This window comes from Phoenix dactylifera, chromosome 3, assembly GCF_009389715.1.
Source record: "Phoenix dactylifera cultivar Barhee BC4 chromosome 3, palm_55x_up_171113_PBpolish2nd_filt_p, whole genome shotgun sequence".
NCBI classification, from domain to species: Eukaryota; Viridiplantae; Streptophyta; class Magnoliopsida; order Arecales; family Arecaceae; genus Phoenix; species Phoenix dactylifera.
Genome location: NC_052394.1, coordinates 17,164,789 through 17,184,535, shown reverse-complemented (window position 1 = coordinate 17,184,535; position 19,747 = coordinate 17,164,789). Strand labels below are relative to the sequence as shown.

The 19,747-nt window shown below is 47.0% G+C and overlaps 1 protein-coding gene across 2 annotated transcripts; it reads left to right on the top strand.

Annotated features, from left to right (window-relative positions):
• Positions 1 to 86: 86 nt before the first annotated feature.
• On the top strand, positions 87 to 5,677 carry LOC103709052. Of its 2 annotated transcripts, XM_008794226.4 has the most exons (6): positions 88 to 412; positions 761 to 957; positions 3,681 to 3,761; positions 4,541 to 4,768; positions 5,053 to 5,130; positions 5,237 to 5,677. In XM_008794226.4, the coding sequence occupies exons 1-6, from the start codon at positions 295 to 297 to the stop codon at positions 5,519 to 5,521; spliced, it is 987 nt and encodes a 328-aa protein (XP_008792448.1). In that variant the 5' UTR covers positions 88 to 294; the 3' UTR covers positions 5,522 to 5,677. The 2 variants fall into 2 exon arrangements, with proteins under 2 accessions (XP_026661182.1, XP_008792448.1); XM_026805381.2 differs by lacking the exon at positions 3,681 to 3,761 and having other exon boundaries at positions 87 to 412.
• The last annotated feature ends 14,070 nt before the right edge of the window (positions 5,678 to 19,747 follow it).

Sequence of the window (19,747 nt, the reverse complement as noted above, 5' to 3'; positions counted from 1 at the left end):
TATCCGGCCCTTTAATGCCATTAGTTCTCATAGGATCTATCTGCGGTTAAACCGCACCGTTCGTCGAATAAAATGCCCTTTACCATTTTCTGAAAGTCCAAAAGCCCTCCTTTCTCCCGCCAGAGGAGGGAGAAAATTATCTCCTTTCCTGTTTAGATTCTATCTGATCATTGGTTTCTCGGAGTGATTGGGGTTTCGATTTGGGGAAATTAGGGTTTTTTTTGGGAGCTTCTTTTGGCTTCACCGGGGCGGAAGATCTGTGGAGATTAGGGTTTTTTTGAGGAGAGAGAAGGAATGGCTCAGCAATTGGGATGGAAGCACCACTCTCTTATACAAGCTTTGATGTCCCGTGGCCCATTAGATGAGAAGGCGTTCCATGAGATTTTTATGGGCATCACGGGAAAAAATCCAGGTATCTGTTTCGATTCTAACGGTAAAATTCAGATTCTTCTCGAGTTGGATCAATTTCTCTTTTTCACCTCTCTGATTTTGCTTCATGGATGTGATTTTGCATTTCGGATATAAACATTTCTTTCCCTATTTTCTTATTTTTTACGAAAAGTGGCCAGGCCAAATTCAGATTTTTCATGCTATTTACATTAGCAATATATATAGAGCACCCCAATAAGGATCAAACTCATAGCTGAGGGGATCAGTTGGGTCCTGCACTGGGGTTTGTTTTAGGGTCCATTAAGCATCATTCTTTGTATAGTAGAGCTTTGGTTCCCTTACCACTAACAATCTGCATGATAATTTGCAGTTACACATCCGCAGACATTCAATGATTGCCTGCTCAAAATAAACAAGGAGCTAGCTTTTGTTCAGTTCGAGCTGCGGGCATGCAGAAACCAATACGACGGCAAGGTTTATTATGGCGTTATCAATAATGTAGCTGACGAGCAATCAAAACTTGGAACCAAGTATTCGGTTCCACAGATTGCATTCTACAAGGGAGTGGTATGTCTCTATTTGCTCTAATTTTTTTGGATTGATGCATTTATTTTGTTAATAATTGATTATGCATACGTGTGAATTCCTGCTTACTCTGCTGTAGGTTTTAATTGAATCCTGATAAGAAAGCTGACTATTTGAAAACAACTGAAAAAGTGTGCAGTTGTAATAGGTTTCTCAAAATTACCTCATAGATACTCATGCCCACGCCAATCAGGCCTTTTGTGACTCATGCTGCAAGCTTTGGCTGCAAATCAGTTTATATGAATACCATGCACAGGTCTTTCCTCTCCAATTCTAGGTTTTGGCCTACTGCTGTATACATAAAATGGACATCTTAAAAACTGACCAGACTGAGATCTACATTAATAGTCATAATGGAACTTTTATGTTAATACACCTGCAATTTTTTTTCTTTCTATACTAAATAAATAGAACCTTATTCTATAAAAACTCTGATGAGATAATAAATGAGGATTTGGATATTTGTAAAAATCTAATTTGCCTTTCAACCGGAACAGTAAAAGTTTTTTTTGTTATGAAAAAACAGTCTTTCTATTTTCACTTCTGACTTGTAATACTGTGGGTTGATTTCCACTGGGTTTTAACGTTTTGGCATTTCAATTTTCTACAAGATCTGAAAATTGTGATAATAGTGAAAAACTTGCATAAGCCTTCAATCTGATGTTTCTTTGCATGTAAAAATCTTCACAAATGGAGCAAAAAGTTGGATTAAATTCTGGTATAGTCATAGTTTAATTGCTAGTATTACATGCATGCAACATTGTTAAGATTGGGATTGAGTTGTAAATCATAGAGAGAGATAGATTAGATCAGATCATGAATCGGATTGTAGATCATAAGATTTTTTCTAATTTCTTCTAGAAACTCCTAAATATCTAAGAAATGTGAAAAATTGAAATATCAGTCAACAGTAAAGTGGAGAATGGAGAACAAAAACAGACATACGATAAGTCTAATTAAGATGTTTATTTACTATTCTATCAATTTTACTATCCTTTTATGTAGAATGCTTTAGAATAAACAGGGATAAGACTTTAACATATGGTTATAAAATTGCAAAAACTTGCATCTTATTTTTAACTCTATGAACTCCAATAATAGAATTGTTAATTTTTCAATTTAAGATTTATTAGTGTTATGTAATTTAAGAACTACATAGTCAAAGAAATTATAGAAAATGGATCTAGATATGATCTAATATGTAAATAACATAATCAAATTAGATATTGTGATTCAAAGGATGGGATTCGAATTGTTTAGGGCCATTTTGATCTAGATTGCAAGATCTGCATCACAAATTGTAAGATTTTAACAATCAATGCATGCATGTATGTGTTTATGGAGATGTACTTCCAAACTTTTCATCTTGTGGCACTAATGCGAACCATTGGAATTTGTAATGTTGACATCCATTTCCATGTTGTCGTTGGACAAGTCCTTCATTATATATACGTCTTGCCATATGACAGCTTGTAGATTTTGACTGTCTGATATATCTGGAACCTTCATCTTTTCGAGATTCTAACCATGATATACATTGATTTTGTACTACAATTTAGTGTTGCATGGACACAAACACGAGAATCGGATTCAGAAACATGTCCAAGACTGATTTGGCAAGAAGAAAAATGGAGATACATGGATACCCAGGATCTAATATACTTTAAATTAAATAATATATTTATACTTTTTAAATTAGAAGACACTGTCTCTAAGTTCTTTCATCTACATGTTCCTTATCCTACTCAATTCTAACGTCAAAAATGAGTTTCTAACTCATTGTTGGTAGAGTCCAGCTCTTTCCAAATCTCTAAAAGCCCCAAACAAAGAATTTCATAAGTATCCAAGTGCACGTGTCTCTTTCAGATACGTATCTGACATAGTTTTTTCGAGCTAGACATGAATGTCCAGGTAACACTGCTGCACTTTCTTATTTGTGTAGATTTTTGTTAATTTGGATGCTAATTATTCTTTTAATGTAAATGGAGGTTGTTTTGTCCTTTCTCTTTAATAGTAGATCCCAGATGAAGTTCTGACCATCTGTTAGAGAGGACAAAAGAATGAGCCGATCTTGTAGGATTCCCAAGAAATTGTTCGATTTCTTCCAGAAGTGGATGATTGTTCATTTGCCTCTCATGTTCCCTGTATATGTGGGACATCGTGGAAGATCCCAAAAGGTATTTCAAGAATAATCTAATTCTATCTCCATTCGTTCCATTTAAAGGAAGGATCAAAAAGAATCATTCTTATCCAAATGTATCATTCTTTCTTTTAGTTGTTGACTCATTGGTTGATCAATGTCTGATGTTCCAAATCCTAATTTCCAATGGAATCTAAATAATCTATGGTTTGATCAGAAGACCCATTCAATTGGCTAGAATCCCTTCTCTTGTATTTTCAGCTGTCAGCTCTCTGTGTTCAATGGCTTCTTTGTAAGCCTTATGTACAACCTTTTTAGTTTTGTCGACCTTTCTTTGATCCAAGTGTAACTTAAAGATGTAAAGCAAGATGATAATTGATGACGTCTTGGTAGTATCACATGCCATGAAAGGCCTTCAAGATGAAGATAATATACTTGCTTGCATGTTGCTTTGCTGGTTTTATTCTATGATGGCAGCATTCTTTGATATCTATCTTGTGTAATGAGGTTAGAGAACTAGGTTTACAATTTTAATAATTATCTTGCATGCTCTTATTTATTGCAGATAGATGCAATTGTTCAGGATATGTCAACTCAAGGCTGCATAACCAACATTGAAGCTCTTAATGTCCGTCTTGAAAATCAGGTTTTGAATGCATTCCCCACTTCTCCTCCTTGACCCACCCCCATCGCATCTACACACACATGCAAACTTTATCTCTAAGAATCCAGACAATGCATATGAGCCATTAGTGTCCCAATAAGTGAAGTTTTGGTAAAATATGCTGTTGATCTTGAATCTTTAGTGTCTGCAAATGGCTAGAATTAATTTTGCTTATTGTACATTGTAAGCAAATCCTTATCATCCTTGGCTGTAGAAGGGACTGACCTTAGAAACTGGAATACATCTTCTTCGAAAGAGCATGGATCATATTCAGCGAAGCCAGAGGTAAGGAGTGCCTCAAATCTAGGATGAAGAGTCAAATGAGAGCAGATAGGGGAGACACATGGAACTTAAAGACTCATTTCATGTTAAATTTGTTGATCCTTGTAGACGCACATACATCAAGATGTTTTGTTAATTCCTAAGCTTTATATGTGTATCTATGGTCAATATATCTTTGATGGTCATTATAGCTTATTTATGGACTTTGCTGTTGTCTACTTACTAAAATGGAGTGGATTTCCTTCTTGGAGTGGTAGACTTTTTCATATTTTATAGTTAATGGCATTATAAAGCTTTTTACCATATCATGGTATTATGGAATCTGTCTAGAATTCCTTTTAATATTTGTTCTTATTAAATTTATTAGCAAATCATGTATATGTGATCATAATGCTCATTATTGACCATTTAATTGTGCATAGTATCCCAAGCCCTTTGGGTTCATATCTTACACTCCTATAATTCTGGTTCTGGTTCAGACTGAGCAGGCTTCACAAGATACTCAATTGCATATCCCTGCTGCATTCAAGAGTTTCTCATTGTCTCAGAAGGAGAAGACTCTCAATGATCTCATCCAAGATCAATGGCTTTGCTATACTCCTGATGGTAAAATTGGATTTGGTATCCGATCTTTTTTTGATCTCCGAAGCTGGTTCCGTAATAATGATGTTCCTTCTTGTGATGTCTGCAATGAAGCTGGGGTGAAGGTTTGTTGTCTCTCCAATAAATTACTGACGATAAAAATCTTTTTGTTTCCTTAGAATTATGGTTGGTTTCTATTGAATTTGAGAGTTGAATTATATAGCTGGTTTTCTGTTGGTGGATGCATGTTGTCAACTCTTGTTGCAAGCTTGAAGATTATCTGAGGGTGCATGAATAGGACAAGTTGCTGTATTTTTATGACTCATATATATCCCTTTTCTCCTGATACATTTTCTGGTCATAATACTCTAATTCATCTAATCTCACTTTATTTTATTCAATTAAACAGGCTCTTACATGTCCAAATGAAGGTTGCCCTGTCCGACTTCATGATTATTGTTTGAAGAAGAAATTTTCTCAGCGGAAGGTAACAGACTCCCTCTCTCGCACTGCTTCTCCTTTAAGGATTTCTCTCCAAGCAATTGCCCCTTTTAATTTTACTACTTACAATTGGAGAATATACGGTTATGTAGGGTTCAAGAGCTTGTCCTGGTTGCGGTACTGAATGGCCCAGATCTCAGTGCCAGCAGGAAGAAGATACAAATGCACTGGGACAAAGTCAGGTGGCTTCGGCTGATCCCATCATAAGAGGAAAGCGTAGAAATGTCAAAGCTGAAGCAGTAGAAGCAACTCAGGCACCTCCTCGCCCTGAGAGAGCGAAGAGGCTGAGGAGCTGCAAAACTGAAGCAGTGGGAACTGCTGAAAATGAGGCCCCGCCTTCTAATTTGAGGAGAACTCGCAGATCTGGCCGCATATAGCTAGTACAGTTGTGGGCACTTTTGCTTATCTTGTAATTAGGGATGTGCATGGGTTGGCTTAGATCGGTTTGGAGCTAAATTCAAACTGGTTTTGTAAAACTGAAATCTAAACCGAACCGACTATCTATAAAAATCGTTTGAAAGTGTCTCGAAATATTTGGTTTGGTTTATTGGATTGATATTTTTATTTTATATATAAAATATATATATAAAAATATAAAAATTTATATATCGATCTATGGGTCGAGATGGGTTGGTTTGAATCGGTTTTCTGAAAACTCAAACCAAAACAAGACTGAAATTTTTCGGTTCAAGATTTTTCTAAATTGAAACCAAACTGAATTTAAAAAAAAAAATCGATACAAACCAAACCGAAAAGATCTGCTTGGATTGAGTTCGCGGTTCGGCAGGTTTTTTTTGCGTAACTCAACTTGTAACTAGTTTTAACGTTTTGTCTCTTCCTTTGACTTGTATTAGCAGACTGGAATCACTGTACTGTCTTCGCAGCTAAATCAGATGTATCCTCCGATTCTGGAGAAAGGTCTATCTTTCAATCTTAAAAAGGTTCTGGAGTTGTTTGGACTGGTACCGGCAAAATCAGAGCTCCATCTTGGAGTTAAACCCGTGGCAGCCTACCAGCTTCTTCCTGTCAGATTTCACCCAAATGAGTTCTGTTTGTATTCCACGTGATATTAAGTTTGGTTCAAAATCATGAATGCTCTACGTAGTTTAGTTTAGGCACCAGCAATGGCAATCTCATTTCCTGCATTCTGAAATTGTTTTGTGTTCAAATTCAGCGCCTATGGGCTCTCAAGTGTTGTAAGTAGGCTTGCCATCGACTTTTTTGGCCTTTTCTTTGCTATCAGATACTGGATGGAGACAAAGCTGATTGTGTTTTCCCTCTCAGTAGTTGATAATGTCTCTGAGGAGAATTTCGTGAGGCTTGCCACGAGCTCAAGCTGTAGGAAGGACTACATGGAGACGTTGTGAGGACTAGCAAATGGTATATGATGAATTGAGGGATGGATGGTGGCTATTCTCGCCGAGCACTCAAAATTTGGGGGTGGAACAGAGCACCCTTATTCAGTATTCACCTATTTATAGCTATTAATACAACCTTATTCACCTGTATGAAGGATAAACCGATAGATGATAGAGGAATCCGTATCTGATATCGATGGGTTATACTGGTTTAGGATAGGCTACCCAGCCCTGAATGCACCCCTTGTGCCTCTGATGCATAAAGCTTGCACTCCTTGGATTCCAATGAGGCAATATCTTTTTTGGTTGAAGGAGAGTCCCTTATCCAAAAGTTTTACATGGTCCTATTTTTGGATGTTCACCACTGAAAAATTGAAGCCATTATAACATTGTAGTGGCCATGATGATGGTTTGCAAGGAGACCTCTTACATCATGGATGCTAATAAGTAATAATGGATGTTTAAATAACAGTTGTTATTAGTAGTCTATTATTCATTATACTGGCTGCTATATAATGAGATGGGATAATGACTGTTATTTGACATTTCCATTGCTTCTCAGTCACAAAAAAAGTTTCACTTTGATCTGAAATATATATCCCATAGCCAACATGAGTTGTTGAGGCCTACATCACCCATTAAACAATCTATGTTAGTATGTTTTCAAGGTAATTTTAGGAAAAAAACTATGCTAATCAAATATCTTCCTTTTTTGCTTCCTCCTTTGTTGTTGATTTGCCATTGATTTTTCTTTTGCACTGCTAGTCTGCCTGTGAGATTCAAATTGAGATGACTGATGCAAAAAGTCATTTAAATAGCATATAACATAGTCTAATAAAGTGAAAAGGGCAGTCACATACCTGCATTATCTCTTGGGAGCTGTGGACTGGTGCACTGCCTCTTCTATTACTTGCACCTTACCTTTTCTTCTCTTGGTTAGTGGTAGGAGCTGCAGAGCTTTGCATGTTTTTTTGTTATGACCAACCATGCGACACTTGGAACAAGTCACTGCTTCTCCCTTCTTAGACAACCTATATGAATTCTTAGGCTCCTCTTGGTCTCTCCTCCTCTACTTTTTGGGTCCACCAATGGGTCTTCTAATCGGTGGTGGTTCTGATGGCTCACACCCAAACTTTGCCCACAGTCTTGGTCTATTGATTGGCTCTATTGCATAGTCATATATCTTCTTGTATGTTTCAGTTCTGAACCAATGTGCCACATAATCTTCCGCAACTCATCTATTGAACCATATCACTGCCACTGCATGGGGGGATCAGATTCCACTAAATTGCCACGCATTACAGTTGCAGGTTTCTTTTTCTGGATCTACAATCAAACTATCAACCCCATGCCTCACTTCATAACCACTCTTCTTGTTGTAGGTTAAGGTACAATATCTGCTTTTCACCGTGGTTTTCTCTACCTTTGTTTGAATGTTAGGAAATATGGGACCATTGTAATTCTTCAACTCTTTCCTTTTCTGTCTTAACTTGATCATCATAAGGATTCTGATCTCTTCCAGTATTGTGATAATGGGCCTATCTCTGCTCTTCAATATGTACGAGTTAAAACTTTCTGCCATGTTATTTTGTACATCACTACATGCTCTCTCTGTGAAGAAAGCCCTAGTCAATGTTTGAGGAGGAGTATCCTTGTTATTTGTCACATCCTTGTTAGCCTCTTCACTTAGACTCTTCAAGCATTCTAGTGCAGACTCTTCAAGCCTCTTCCATAGTGCATTTTTAAGAACCCTGCCTTTATGCTTCTTCTGAAAATTATTGTATGTGCCTCATACAAAACATATGCTCAACCCTTCCCAAAACCTGTTGAAAGTAGGAAACCAGATCCTACATTGTAAGACAAAAAAAGTAGAACAAGTTAGTGTAATTATAATAAGAAAACCTCTAGAAAATAAGAGAATGAAAATATGAAATTAATTGCTCGACATTACCTTTAGTTAGTACTGTACTTAGGATGACTTTTTTGTACTCATCCATGAAGCAGATATTCTCCATGGAAAACCATCAGCACATGCAACAACAATATAAGAGCTAACATTCTTTTTGAACCTAATATTATATCCATTCAATATCCCATATTGCCTTACAACATTTTTAAACTCCTTATGATTATCAAACTTCATCTCATTTGAGAATTTTGGATCCTTCAAATATGCCATAATATCAAACTCTTCAAAGTTTCCATCACTTCTCTTAACATCATCAGAATCAGAATAATCAGATTGAGGCATGTTTCCTTCTGCCATAACCTTTAAGAACTGATTAGAAGGATCTAAGTCTTTGTATATGTGTATCTCTGACTCAAATTCATTATCAGAGTCACTATTATCACCAACTCCCTTCACATTCACATCCACAAAATCATTATCACAGTTAGCATTTTCAGCATCAGTATTCATCATTATCAGAACTATTATCAGTATCATTATCAACACTAGTATGTGCATTGTTGCTGGAAATTGGACCCGGGGGCAATCTTCGGTCGAGGGAGAGGGAGCTGCGGGTCACCACGGCGGGGCGGCGACCAGTCGGCGGGCGGCATCCTTCGTCTGGGGTGGCCGGAGAGAGGGAGCTGGGGATCCTCACGGCGGGGCAGCGATCCATCAGCGGGCGGCGTCCTCCGTCTGGGTGCCTGCAGACAAACCGGTGGCCGGGTTTTTCGGCGCCGGCCCTCCGACGCTCAAGTCAGGGAGGGGGCAGATAGTGTAAGGAGGAGATGAACAGTGCTTGTAAGGCGCGGAATTTCCCAACCCCCTCCTGAGAAGCTAAGGCTCCCTTTTATAGGTGGGGGTCGGTTTACCTGTGATGTAACAGGGCGAGGCCATAGTACGGCTCGGCATGTGGCTCAGGTCGGCGCACGGTCAGGCGAATCATTGTGCTGATGTCGGCGGTGAGGGCGTCGTACGACCCGAACCAGTACGCTACCAGGCGAATCATTGCATTGGTGTCGGAGGTATGGCCGAGATCAGAGACTTATCATGGTTGACCAGACTCTGCTGGGCTAACTTGCCGTGGAGAGCCGAGGATCCGTAGATGTCAGGAGCCATGCGCATTAATTGTGGAGTAAGCCGGAGATCCGCATTAATGGTGGAGTAAGCCGGAGATCCGCATTAATGGTGGAGTAAGCCGGAGATCCGCATTAATGGTGGAGTAAGCCGGAGATCCACATTAATTGTAGAGTGAACCGGAGGGTTACAGCGGCCATGCGCAATAAATGCTGAAGCAGTGGCAGGGCATGGTCCTCAGTTGGACCTCGGAGGAGTATGGCCGTAGTAGGTGGCTGACAAGGGTAGACCTTGAGCGTCAGGATTTTCCTAGGTCGGAGGTCTCGAGGTCGGATGTCTTGAGGTCGGGCGTTCCGAGGTCGGACGCCGACTTCAGCTGTTCAGGATCGGCGATTGTGCGGCTTCTTGGGGGCATTTGTGTCACTTGGGGAAAAAATCTTATTCCCCCAACACTACCCCCCGACTTCCGAGTTCGAGCAGCTTGCGGGCTCGGACGTGGGAAGTAAAGTCTATCGTTAAAGTTGGGGGGCGAATCTCGTCTGCGCCCTCGTGTTTCTCGGAGTGTTTATGGCGAGACCCGCGCCCTTGGGAGTCTAGTTGGGTTTCCGAACTTGACTTCCGGGTCCTTTGTAGGGAGCGCGGGCTAATAGTCGAATTATCGCCGAAGGTTTTCATAGTTATTGCTCTCGGACTCTGCCGGGATTTCAGTGAGTAAGGCTGGAATCTCTGAAGATTGCCTTAGTATCTGTGTTCGGCTGGTGCACTTGTGGCCGGGACCGCTTTCTCAGCTAGACATCGGAGTCTATGTATGGGGGCCGAGTTGGGCCCTAACTTACGGAGACTTTGTTCAAGTTGTGACTTGACGAGCGGAGACTTGTCGAACGGAGCATGCATAATGTAGTTAGGAGATCGGTCTTAAGCCGACCCATTGGAGTAGCCCGACTTTGGGGCGAGATAGGACTCCAATGTTAGATGATTAGCGGTATGTAGATAAAATTTGACAAGGAGGGCATCGAGTTGGATGTACCTCTTGCATTCTCGGAGTTGTGTTTCACATGGCGGGGTAGGTTGCTTCCCTTCCTCGTCGTCCTCCGGAGTCATCTTGACTTGTGAGGGGGCTCGGGCTTCTCACGGACCCGACGACACCCACCGAAGTTGAGAGGATCTGGGGAGGCTTTATCGATCTACAGTTTTTTTCGAGGCCGAGGGAGCTTGAGACCCTCTGGTCGGACCCCGGGGCGCCTCAACCTTAGTCGAGGAGTCTTGTGTCGGGTCGGCGGGCCTGTGGGCGCTCTACCGAAGTAGGGTGCGCGCTAGTTCAATGGCAGAGCTCTGCTTCAGAAAGTATTGTCCGCTTCGGGGATCGGGGATCGTCGACCGCTCCTGGGGGTCCACTTTGTGGCGCCCCGGGTGGAACCACCCTTTCCACCCCTCACGGCTTCTTCCCGAGGTCGAGGGAGTCTGGTTCTCTACGGTCGACCCTCGGGGCATCCCGACCTTAGTCGAGGAAAAGTATTGTCCGCTTCGGGGATTGGGGATCGTCGACCGCTCCCGGGGGTCCACTTTGTGGCGCCCCGGGTGGAACCACCCTTTCCACCCCTCACGGCTTCTTCCCGAGGTCGAGGGAGTCTGGTTCTCTACGGTCGACCCTCGGGGCATCCCGACCTTAGTCGAGGAAAAGTATTGTCCGCTTCGGGGATCGGGGATCGTCGACCGCTCCCGGGGGTCCACTTTGTGGCGCTCCAGGTGGAACCACCCTTTCCACCCCTCACGGCTTCTTCCCGAGGTCGAGGGAGTCTGGTTCTCTACGGTCGACCCTCGGGGCATCCCGACCTTAGTCGAGGGAAAGTATTGTCCGCTTCGGGGATCGGGGATCGTCGACCGCTCCCGGGGGTCCACTTTGTGGCGCCCCGGGTGGAACCACCCTTTCCACCCCTCACGGCTTCTTCCCGAGGTCGAGGGAGTCTGGTTCTCTACGGTCGACCCTCGGGGCATCCCGACCTTAGTCGAGGGAAAGTATTGTCCGCTTCGGGGATCGGGGATCGTCGACCGCTCCCGGGGGTCCACTTTGTGGCGCCCCGGGTGGAACCACCCTTTCCACCCCTCACGGCTTCTTCCCGAGGTCGAGGGAGTCTGGTTCTCTACGGTCGACCCTCGGGGCATCCCGACCTTAGTCGAGGGAAAGTATTGTCCGCTTCGGGGATCGGGGATCGTCGACCGCTCCCGGGGGTCCACTTTGTGGCGCCCCGGGTGGAACCACCCTTTCCACCCCTCACGGCTTCTTCCCGAGGTCGAGGGAGTCTGGTTCTCTACGGTCGACTCTCGGGGCATCCCGACCTTAGTCGAGGGATCCTTGCGTCAAGCTGATGTTTCATCGTCCTGCGATACTTCTCGAGGTCGAGAGAGTTTGGAACTCAACGGTCGAGTCTCGAGGCATCCCGATTTTGGCCGGGGAATCTGGGGATCACAGACGGCCCAACATTAGAAGAGAATTACAGTCGTCAAGATAAGAGAATTATTTGCAGAAAAGGAACTGAGCCCATTGTCCTGATTGTCTTGAACCCCTAGGGGTTTTACTGGTAGTACATTCGTAGATTCTCGGAGTTCCAGCTTCGCGGGATCGGAGTCCCCTCCAGGGACTTCAATTTGTATGCCCCTGGTCGTTGTACCAGGGCGATTTGATACGGCCCTTCCCAATTCGGGGCGAGCTTTCCTTGCTCGGTCGGTTGAGAAGCCTCGGCTCTCCTGAGGACGAGGTCCCCTACTTTGAAGAGCTTGGGCTTGACTCTGGAGTTGTAGTATTGGGCCGTTCGCTGTTGGTATCTTGCCATGCGGACCCAGGCGACCTCTCGTGTCTCTTCGACGAGGTCCAAGTTGCTCCTGAGCTGGGAGGAATTGGTGTCGGGGTCATAATGCTCCACCCTTGGAGAAGGCAGGCCGATCTCCAACGGGATGACGGCCTCAGTGCCGTATGCTAGGTTGAAGGGGGTCTCTCCTGTGGGCAGTCGGAACGTGGTCCGGTACGCCCAAAGGACATTGTACAAGTCCTCGACCCACTGTCCTTTGGACCGATCAAGCCTAGCCTTGAGTCCCTGCAAAATAGTGCGATTAGTTACCTCAGTTTCCCCGTTTGTCTGGGGGTGAGCGACCGAGGTGAAACGGTGATCAATGCCGAGCTCAGAGCAAAATTCCCTGAAATGAACATTGTCAAATTGTCGACCATTGTCAGATATAAGGATACGGGGTAGTCCGAATCTGCAGATTATGGACTTTCACACGAAGTTCCGCATCTTTTGCTCGGTGATCCGGGCGACGGGTTTGGCCTCGACCCATTTGGTGAAGTAGTCGATGGAGACGACCAGGAACTTCCTTTGTTCGGAGGCTTGGGGAAAGGGCCCCAGGATGTCGATCCCCCATTGGGCAAATGGCCAGGGGGCGATGATAGAAGTCAGCAGGGCCGAAGGTCGGCGCTGGATATTGGCGTTTCGCTGGCACCGATCGCATTTCCGGACGAAATCCGTCGCATCCTTCTGGAGTGTGGGCCAGTAATATCCTTGCCGCAGGATCTTGTGGGCCAGTGCCCGACTCCCCATGTGATTTCCGCAGATTCCTTCATGGACCTCTCGGAGGGCATAGTCCGCCTCGGAGGGGCGGAGGCATCTGAGAAGGGGAGAAGTGAATGATCGACGATAAAGTCTATTCTCGTACAGGACATACCGGGGGGCTTGGCGCTTGATTCGGCGAGCCTCCGTCTCGTCATGAGGTAAGGTCCCGTCTTGGAGATAGCAGACGAGCCCATCGATCCAGCTTGGCTCGGAGTCGATGCACATGGTGGGCTCGGGTTCTTCCGTGCTGGGGATCTGAAGATACTCGAGCGTTGTTCCCTTGGGAAGCTCGCTCATGCAGGAGGTTGCCAATTTGGACAGCTGGTCTGCCCTGGAGTTTTCCGCCCTGGGAATGTACTGAATATTGAAAGAATTCAGGGCAGACGTAAGTTCCCGCACCTTTTGGAGATACTTTTGCATGGATGGCTCTTTAGCTTCAAAGTCTCGTTGAATCTGGTTCACTACCAGCTGGGAGTCGCTGAAGGCCGTCAGGTCTTCCACTTTCAGTTCTTTCGCCAGCTTGAGCCCGGCGATGAGGGCCTCATACTCGGCCTCGTTGTTCGAAGCCGGGAACTCGAGGCGCAAGGCTTGCTCGGCCACCACTCCATCTGGACTGGTGAGGATGAGTCCGGCTCCACTACCCCCCGAGGTTGAAGACCCGTTCGAGTGCAGGACCCATGGCTGCCTCGGGGCTTCCTCCGCGGATACGGGTGGCAACTCGGGGTCGTCCGGCAGGGTACACTCCACGATGAAGTCGGCGAGTATTTGGGCCTTGATAGCCGGCCTGGGCCGATACTCGAGGTCAAATTCCCCGAGCTCAACCGCCCATTTGGCGATCCTCTCCGCACGATCCGACCTTTGCAATATTTGCTTCATAGGCTGGTCGGTCAATATAGCTATCGTGTGGGCTTGGAAGTAAGGCCTGAGTTTCCGAGCCGAGATGATGAGAGCGAAGATGGTCTTCTCAAGTTTAGAATATCGGGTCTCAGCATCCCTGAGAACCCAGCTGGTGTAATAGACCGGCTTTTAGAGCTTGTCCTCTTCCCGGACGAGGACTGAGCTCACTGCGGCCGGGGAGACGGCCAGGTATAGATAAAGAACCTCGCCCTTCTGGGGCTTGGTGAGCAGCGGGGGAGAGGCCAGAAGGCTCCGGAGCTCTTCAAAGGCTCGTTGGCATTCTTCTGACCACCGGAAGTCTTTCGGCCGTTTGAGGCTTTTGAAGAAAGGGAGGTAGCGCTCGGCTGACCGAAAGACGAACCTTCCCAAGGCGGCAACTCGCCCTGCGAGCCGCTGCACCTCCTTAACTGTCTTCGGAGGCGACATCTCTTGCAGTGCCCGGATTTTCTCCGGGTTGGCTTCAATTCCGCGCTGGGTCACTATGAAACCCAGGAACTTGCCCGAGGTGACCCCGAACGCACATTTCGCCGGGTTGAGCTTCATTTTGTATCTTCTGAGCTTGGCGAATGTCTCGTCGAGATCGGCTATGTGGTGTTCTGCCGCTCGGCTTTTCACCAGCATGTCGTCCACGTAGACTTCCATATTTCGGCCAATCTGGTCTTTGAAAATTTGGCTGACCAGTCTCTGATAGGTGGCCCCAGCGTTTTTTAGGCCAAAGGGCATCACCTTGTAGCAGTAGGTGCCCTTGTCGGTGATGAAGGCCGTCTTCTCCTCGTCTTCTGGCGCCATTCGGATTTGATTGTACCCTGAAAAGGCGTCCATAAAAGTTAGCAGTTGGTGCCCTGAAGTAGAGTCGACGAGCTGGTCGATGCTTGGAAGGGGAAAGCTGTCTTTCGGGCAGGCCTTGTTCAGGTCGGTGTAGTCCACGCACATACGCCATTTCCCGTTGGCCTTCTTTACGAGGACTACGTTGGCGAGCCAGTCCGGGTAGGAGACCTCCCGGATGAAGCCGGCTTCGAGGAGTTTGTCCACCTCCTCGGCCGCAGCACGTTGCCGTTCCGGGGCGGAGCCCCTTTTCTTCTGCTTTATAGGCCTGCTGGTTGGCCTCACCTGGAGTCGGTGAACCATGACCTCAGGGTCAATTCCCGGCACGTCCGCAGGCGACCAGGCGAAGACGTCAGCATTGTCCCGCAGGAAGCTGACGAGGCGATCCCTCTCGCGGGCGCCGAGGCCGGAGCCGACCTGCACGGTTAGCTCGGAAAAATTTTCTTTTAGTGGAACTTGAACAAGAAGCTCACCGGGCTCTACTTGCTTCTTCCAGAGGGTGTCTCTCGCATCGAGGATTTCTATGGGCAATGAAGGGCCCGTTGGCTGAATTGTCGCCTCGGTCGGTTGCTTTACTCCGTGGGCCGCCGTGTAGCATTGCTTGGCGACCAGCTGGTCTTCTCGGACCTCGCCTACTCCTTGGCCGGTAGGGAACCGCATGAGCAGATGGTGGGTTGAAACTACGGCTCGAAGGGCATTCAGCCCTGGCCGCCCAAGGATGGCGTTGTAGACCGAGGGCAGTCGGACCACCAGGAAGTCCGTCCTCACAGTGCTCTCCCGGGGTGCGAGGCCAACTGTGACAAGGAAGCTGGTCTCACCTTCGACCGGGACCGAATCTCCGGTGAGCCCGACCAGTGGGGCGTTGATCCTCCGGAGATGTCCTTCTGTCAACCCCATTTTTTGGTAGGCATGATAATACAAAATGTTGGCTGAGCTTCCATTGTCAACTAGGACACGCTTTACATCGAACTTATTTACAATCATTGAGATGACCACAGCGTCATCGTGAGGGGTCTCGACCCCTTCTAAGTCCTCGTCCGAGAACGAGATGACTTCATCAGTGCGTGGGCATTTCGGGGGTGCTCCCGGGGCGGCTGCTCCTGCTGAGGCCCTTCCAATCATGTTGATGGTGCCGGCAATGGGCCTGTTGTCGTCCGAATTTTCGGTTGGTACGACATCCTCCGCCGGCCTCCTTTCCTCGCGCCGGTTTCTCACGAACCGGTTGAGTACTCCTCGACGGATGAGTGCTTCTATCTCGTCCCCGAGCTGGAAGCAGTCCTCCGTGTCGTGCCCACGGTCTCGGTGGAAGCGACAGTACTTCCTGAGATTACGGAAAAATCCCGTGTCTCGCATAGGCGGCGGGGGTCGGAAGAAGTCCCGACCCTCAATTTCCATCAGGATCTCGGCCCGGGGGGCGTTGACGGGTGTATAGTTCTCGTACTTTCCCGGGTACGTCCGAGGCCGTGGTGGGGACCTCGGTCGAGGAGGGGTCCTCTGCTGAGGTCGCCCCTGCTGACGGGGCGGGCTCCTCAGTCTGGGGAGATTCTTCTCATGGCGAGGGGATCGGCTCCTCTGTTGGCCGCGCTCCTCGCGGCGCTTCTTCTGCTTCTTAGAGGCGGGCTCGATTGCTCCCCGCCTAGAGGCAACTGCCTCCTCGGCCTTGGCATACTTCCGGGCCCGGGCCAACATTTCGGTGAAGTCGGCCGGGAAGCTCTTCTCGATGGAGAAGTGGAATCGGTAGGAGCGAACCCCAGTCTTCAGAGCCGACATGGCTATCGACTGGTCTAGCTCGCGGACCTCCCATGTGGCGGCGGTGAAGCGGTCCAGGTATTTCTTGAGGGACTCCCCCTCTTTCTGTTTGATGTCGAGGAGGGAGTCTGACGTCCGTTGCTGGCGCCGGCTGGCAGCAAAGTTGGTGGCGAACTGCCTGCCGAGTTGCTCAAAAGAGGACACCGTGTTCGGTTCAGTCCAGAAAACCAAAGCCGAGCGGTCCCTCGGAGGGTTGCTGGGAAGGCCTTGCAAAGTATGGCCTCCGAGGACCCTTGTAGGGCCATGAGGGCCCGATAGCTCTCCAAGTGGTCGAGAGGGTCGGTGATTCCACTGTAGGGCTCCACCTGAGGCATTTTGAACCTTGCGGGAACCGGCTCATCCTCGATCCGGCAGGAGAAGGGGGACTTGGTAGTGAACTCAAAGTCTCCCTCCTGCCTCGCCTTCTTACTGTGGAGCGCTGCAATTTGGCGCTCCAAGTGCTCAACCTTTCTGTCGAGCTCCCCCACCTGCGGGATTGTCGCCGCGGTTTGCGCCGGCTCACGGCGGTCCGGGGCTGACTCAGCCTCAGAAGGCTGGAGTCTTCTGTTGAGATCCTCCCCCGGTAGCTCTCTCTGGGGGGAAGTCCGTTCTTCGTTATTGGCTCTGGAGGAGCCATGTAGATTTTGGCCGGGGAGAACCGGGCCGTTGGGAAGAAATTCCGGCGGGACCTGGGCCCGCGGGGGAAGCGTTGGTAAAGCTTCCTCGCGTCGCAGGCCCTGAACGGCGGCGGCCAGGGCCTGGACTTGCTGTACTAAGGCGTTGAACTGTTCCGGCTGGACCTGAGGAACTGGGTCAGCCGGAGTTGGAGAATTCTGGACAGAGCGTCCAGGACTTTGCGGGGGACGCCGGGAGACGTTGGAGGCTTCCTTACTTCTCAACTTCATGACTGCTACTCGGGCCCTTCCTCTAGCGCCAACTGTTGCTGGAAATTAGACCCGGGGGCAATCTTCGGTCGAGGGAGAGGGAGCTGCGGGTCACCACGGCGGGGCGGCGACCAGTCGGCGGGCGGCGTCCTTCGTCTGGGGTGGCCGGAGAGAGGGAGTTGGGGATCCTCACTGCGGGGCAGCGATCCGTCAGCGGGCGGCGTCCTCCGTCTGGGTGCCTGCAGACAAACCGGTGGCCGGGTTTTCCGGCGCCGGCCCTCCGACGCTCAAGTCAGGGAGGGGGCAGATAGTGTAAGGAGGAGATGAACAGTGCTTGTAAGGCGCGGAATTTTCCAACCCCCTCCTGAGAAGCTAAGGCTCCCTTTTATAGGTGGGGGTCGGTTTACCTGTGATGTAACAGGGCGAGGCCATAGTACGGCTCGGCATGTGGCTCAGGTCGGCGCACGGTCAGGCGAATCATTGTGCTGATGTCGGCGGTGAGGGCGTCGTACGACCCGAACCAGTACGCTACCAGGCGAATCATTGCATTGGTGTCGGAGGTATGGCCGAGATCAGAGACTTATCATGGTTGACCAGACTCTGCTGGGCTAACTTGCCGTGGAGAGCCGAGGATCCGTAGATGTCAGGAGCCATGCGCATTAATTGTGGAGTAAGCCGGAGATCCGCATTAATGGTGGAGTAAGCCGGAGATCCGCATTAATGGTGGAGTAAGCCGGAGATCCGCATTAATGGTAGAGTAAGCCGGAGATCTACATTAATTGTAGAGTGAACCGGAGGGTTACAGCGGCCATGCGTAATAAATGCTGAAGCAGTGGCAGGGCATGGTCCTCAGTTGGACCTCGGAGGAGTACGGCCGTAATAGGTGGCTGACAAGGGTAGACCTTGAGCGTCAGGATTTTCCTAGGTCGGAGGTCTCGAGGTCGGATGTCTTGAGGTCGGGCGTTCCGAGGTCGGACGCCGACTTCAGCTGTTCAGGATCAACAATATCAGCATTATCACTAGCACCAACATTTCCATCCTTTCTGGATTGACTTGCAAATTGAGTCATGTCTATGACTTCAAGTATATCCATGTGACGTTCAACATAAAGATGCACTATATCCCAATGGTTGACTTGATAAATATCTCAAAAATCTGCTAATCATCATATAAAACTCTAATACTGTACGTGCTTGAAGTCCCTTCCTGGTACTCCATAATACACCTTTTCCATATTAGTGTAACCCAACTCATTTAACTTATCAATGATGCCAAGACATGATAATTTGTCTACATCAATATCTTCTACCTCTATCGCTGATCCACCAACATAGTCGAATGTAGGATGGTTGACAAATGAGCAACCATGATGAATAACAATTGTAACACAAAATCAATTTATATAAAGACACTGAAAAATCCCTAAACAAGACATAATGGGTCTATTAAACCATTAGATAATAACCTATTGAAAATCAATAACCTATATAGTGTATCAACATTCAATGTGAGACCCTAGAACAGACATAAGGGTCCACTGAAGCATTATATAATAAGTTTTTTAGCTTCCTAAACTGGATATAAGGGGTCCTACGGCAGACAGAAGTAACATTAGTGGTCCATTAAAGCATGACACAATAGGCTTTTTTAGCATCTCGGGATATAATGCCAAATATTTTTAGCATTTTAGCATCCAAAAGTAGAGATTAGGGGACCACTAAATATATAAAATGCCGTAACCCTAATGGAAAAATAACACAATTATGCTACAAACAAAATTCAGATCCTCACATGCAGAAATGCTAATATCCCTAATTATAATCCTATTTTTCTTAATGTTGTACATTTTCAAGTTGCTATCCTACCTTTGATTTGGAAAACCCTCAATAAGAAATATTGCGACAATTCCTTTCTTTACAATGATGGTGGCGTTCCAATAGGGGATGTGTAGATGGCGGATTTCATCGAGCAAGTCACAAGCTTGGCGGATCAAGGTGTAGTCAGCATTGAGAAGAAAACCTGGAACTATTGGGTTGGGAGGGATGGAGGACTAGGGCGAAGTTAGGTGAATCCCGTTTCATTTTAATTTTAACTAAAGAAGGGGATTTAACTAATTGACTTTTGCCCATGTTTAATTTGCCGTATCAGATTACTTACGGGCCACATACAGTCATGTGATAGCCACGAGCAGACAACATTAAGCTCTGCCCGATTTTCTGAT

What these genes read in the sequence shown, in the direction of transcription:
- LOC103709052 (XM_008794226.4), top strand. Translation starts at nt 295, where the DNA reads ATGGCTCAGCAATTGGGATGGAAGCACCACTCTCTTATACAAGCTTTG. An exon ending in CATCACGGGAAAAAATCCAG is followed by an intron (nt 413 to 760) that starts GTATCTGTTTCG and finishes GATAATTTGCAG; the next exon opens with TTACACATCCGCAGACATTC. An exon ending in ATGTCCGTCTTGAAAATCAG is followed by an intron (nt 3,762 to 4,540) that starts GTTTTGAATGCA and finishes GTTCTGGTTCAG; the next exon opens with ACTGAGCAGGCTTCACAAGA.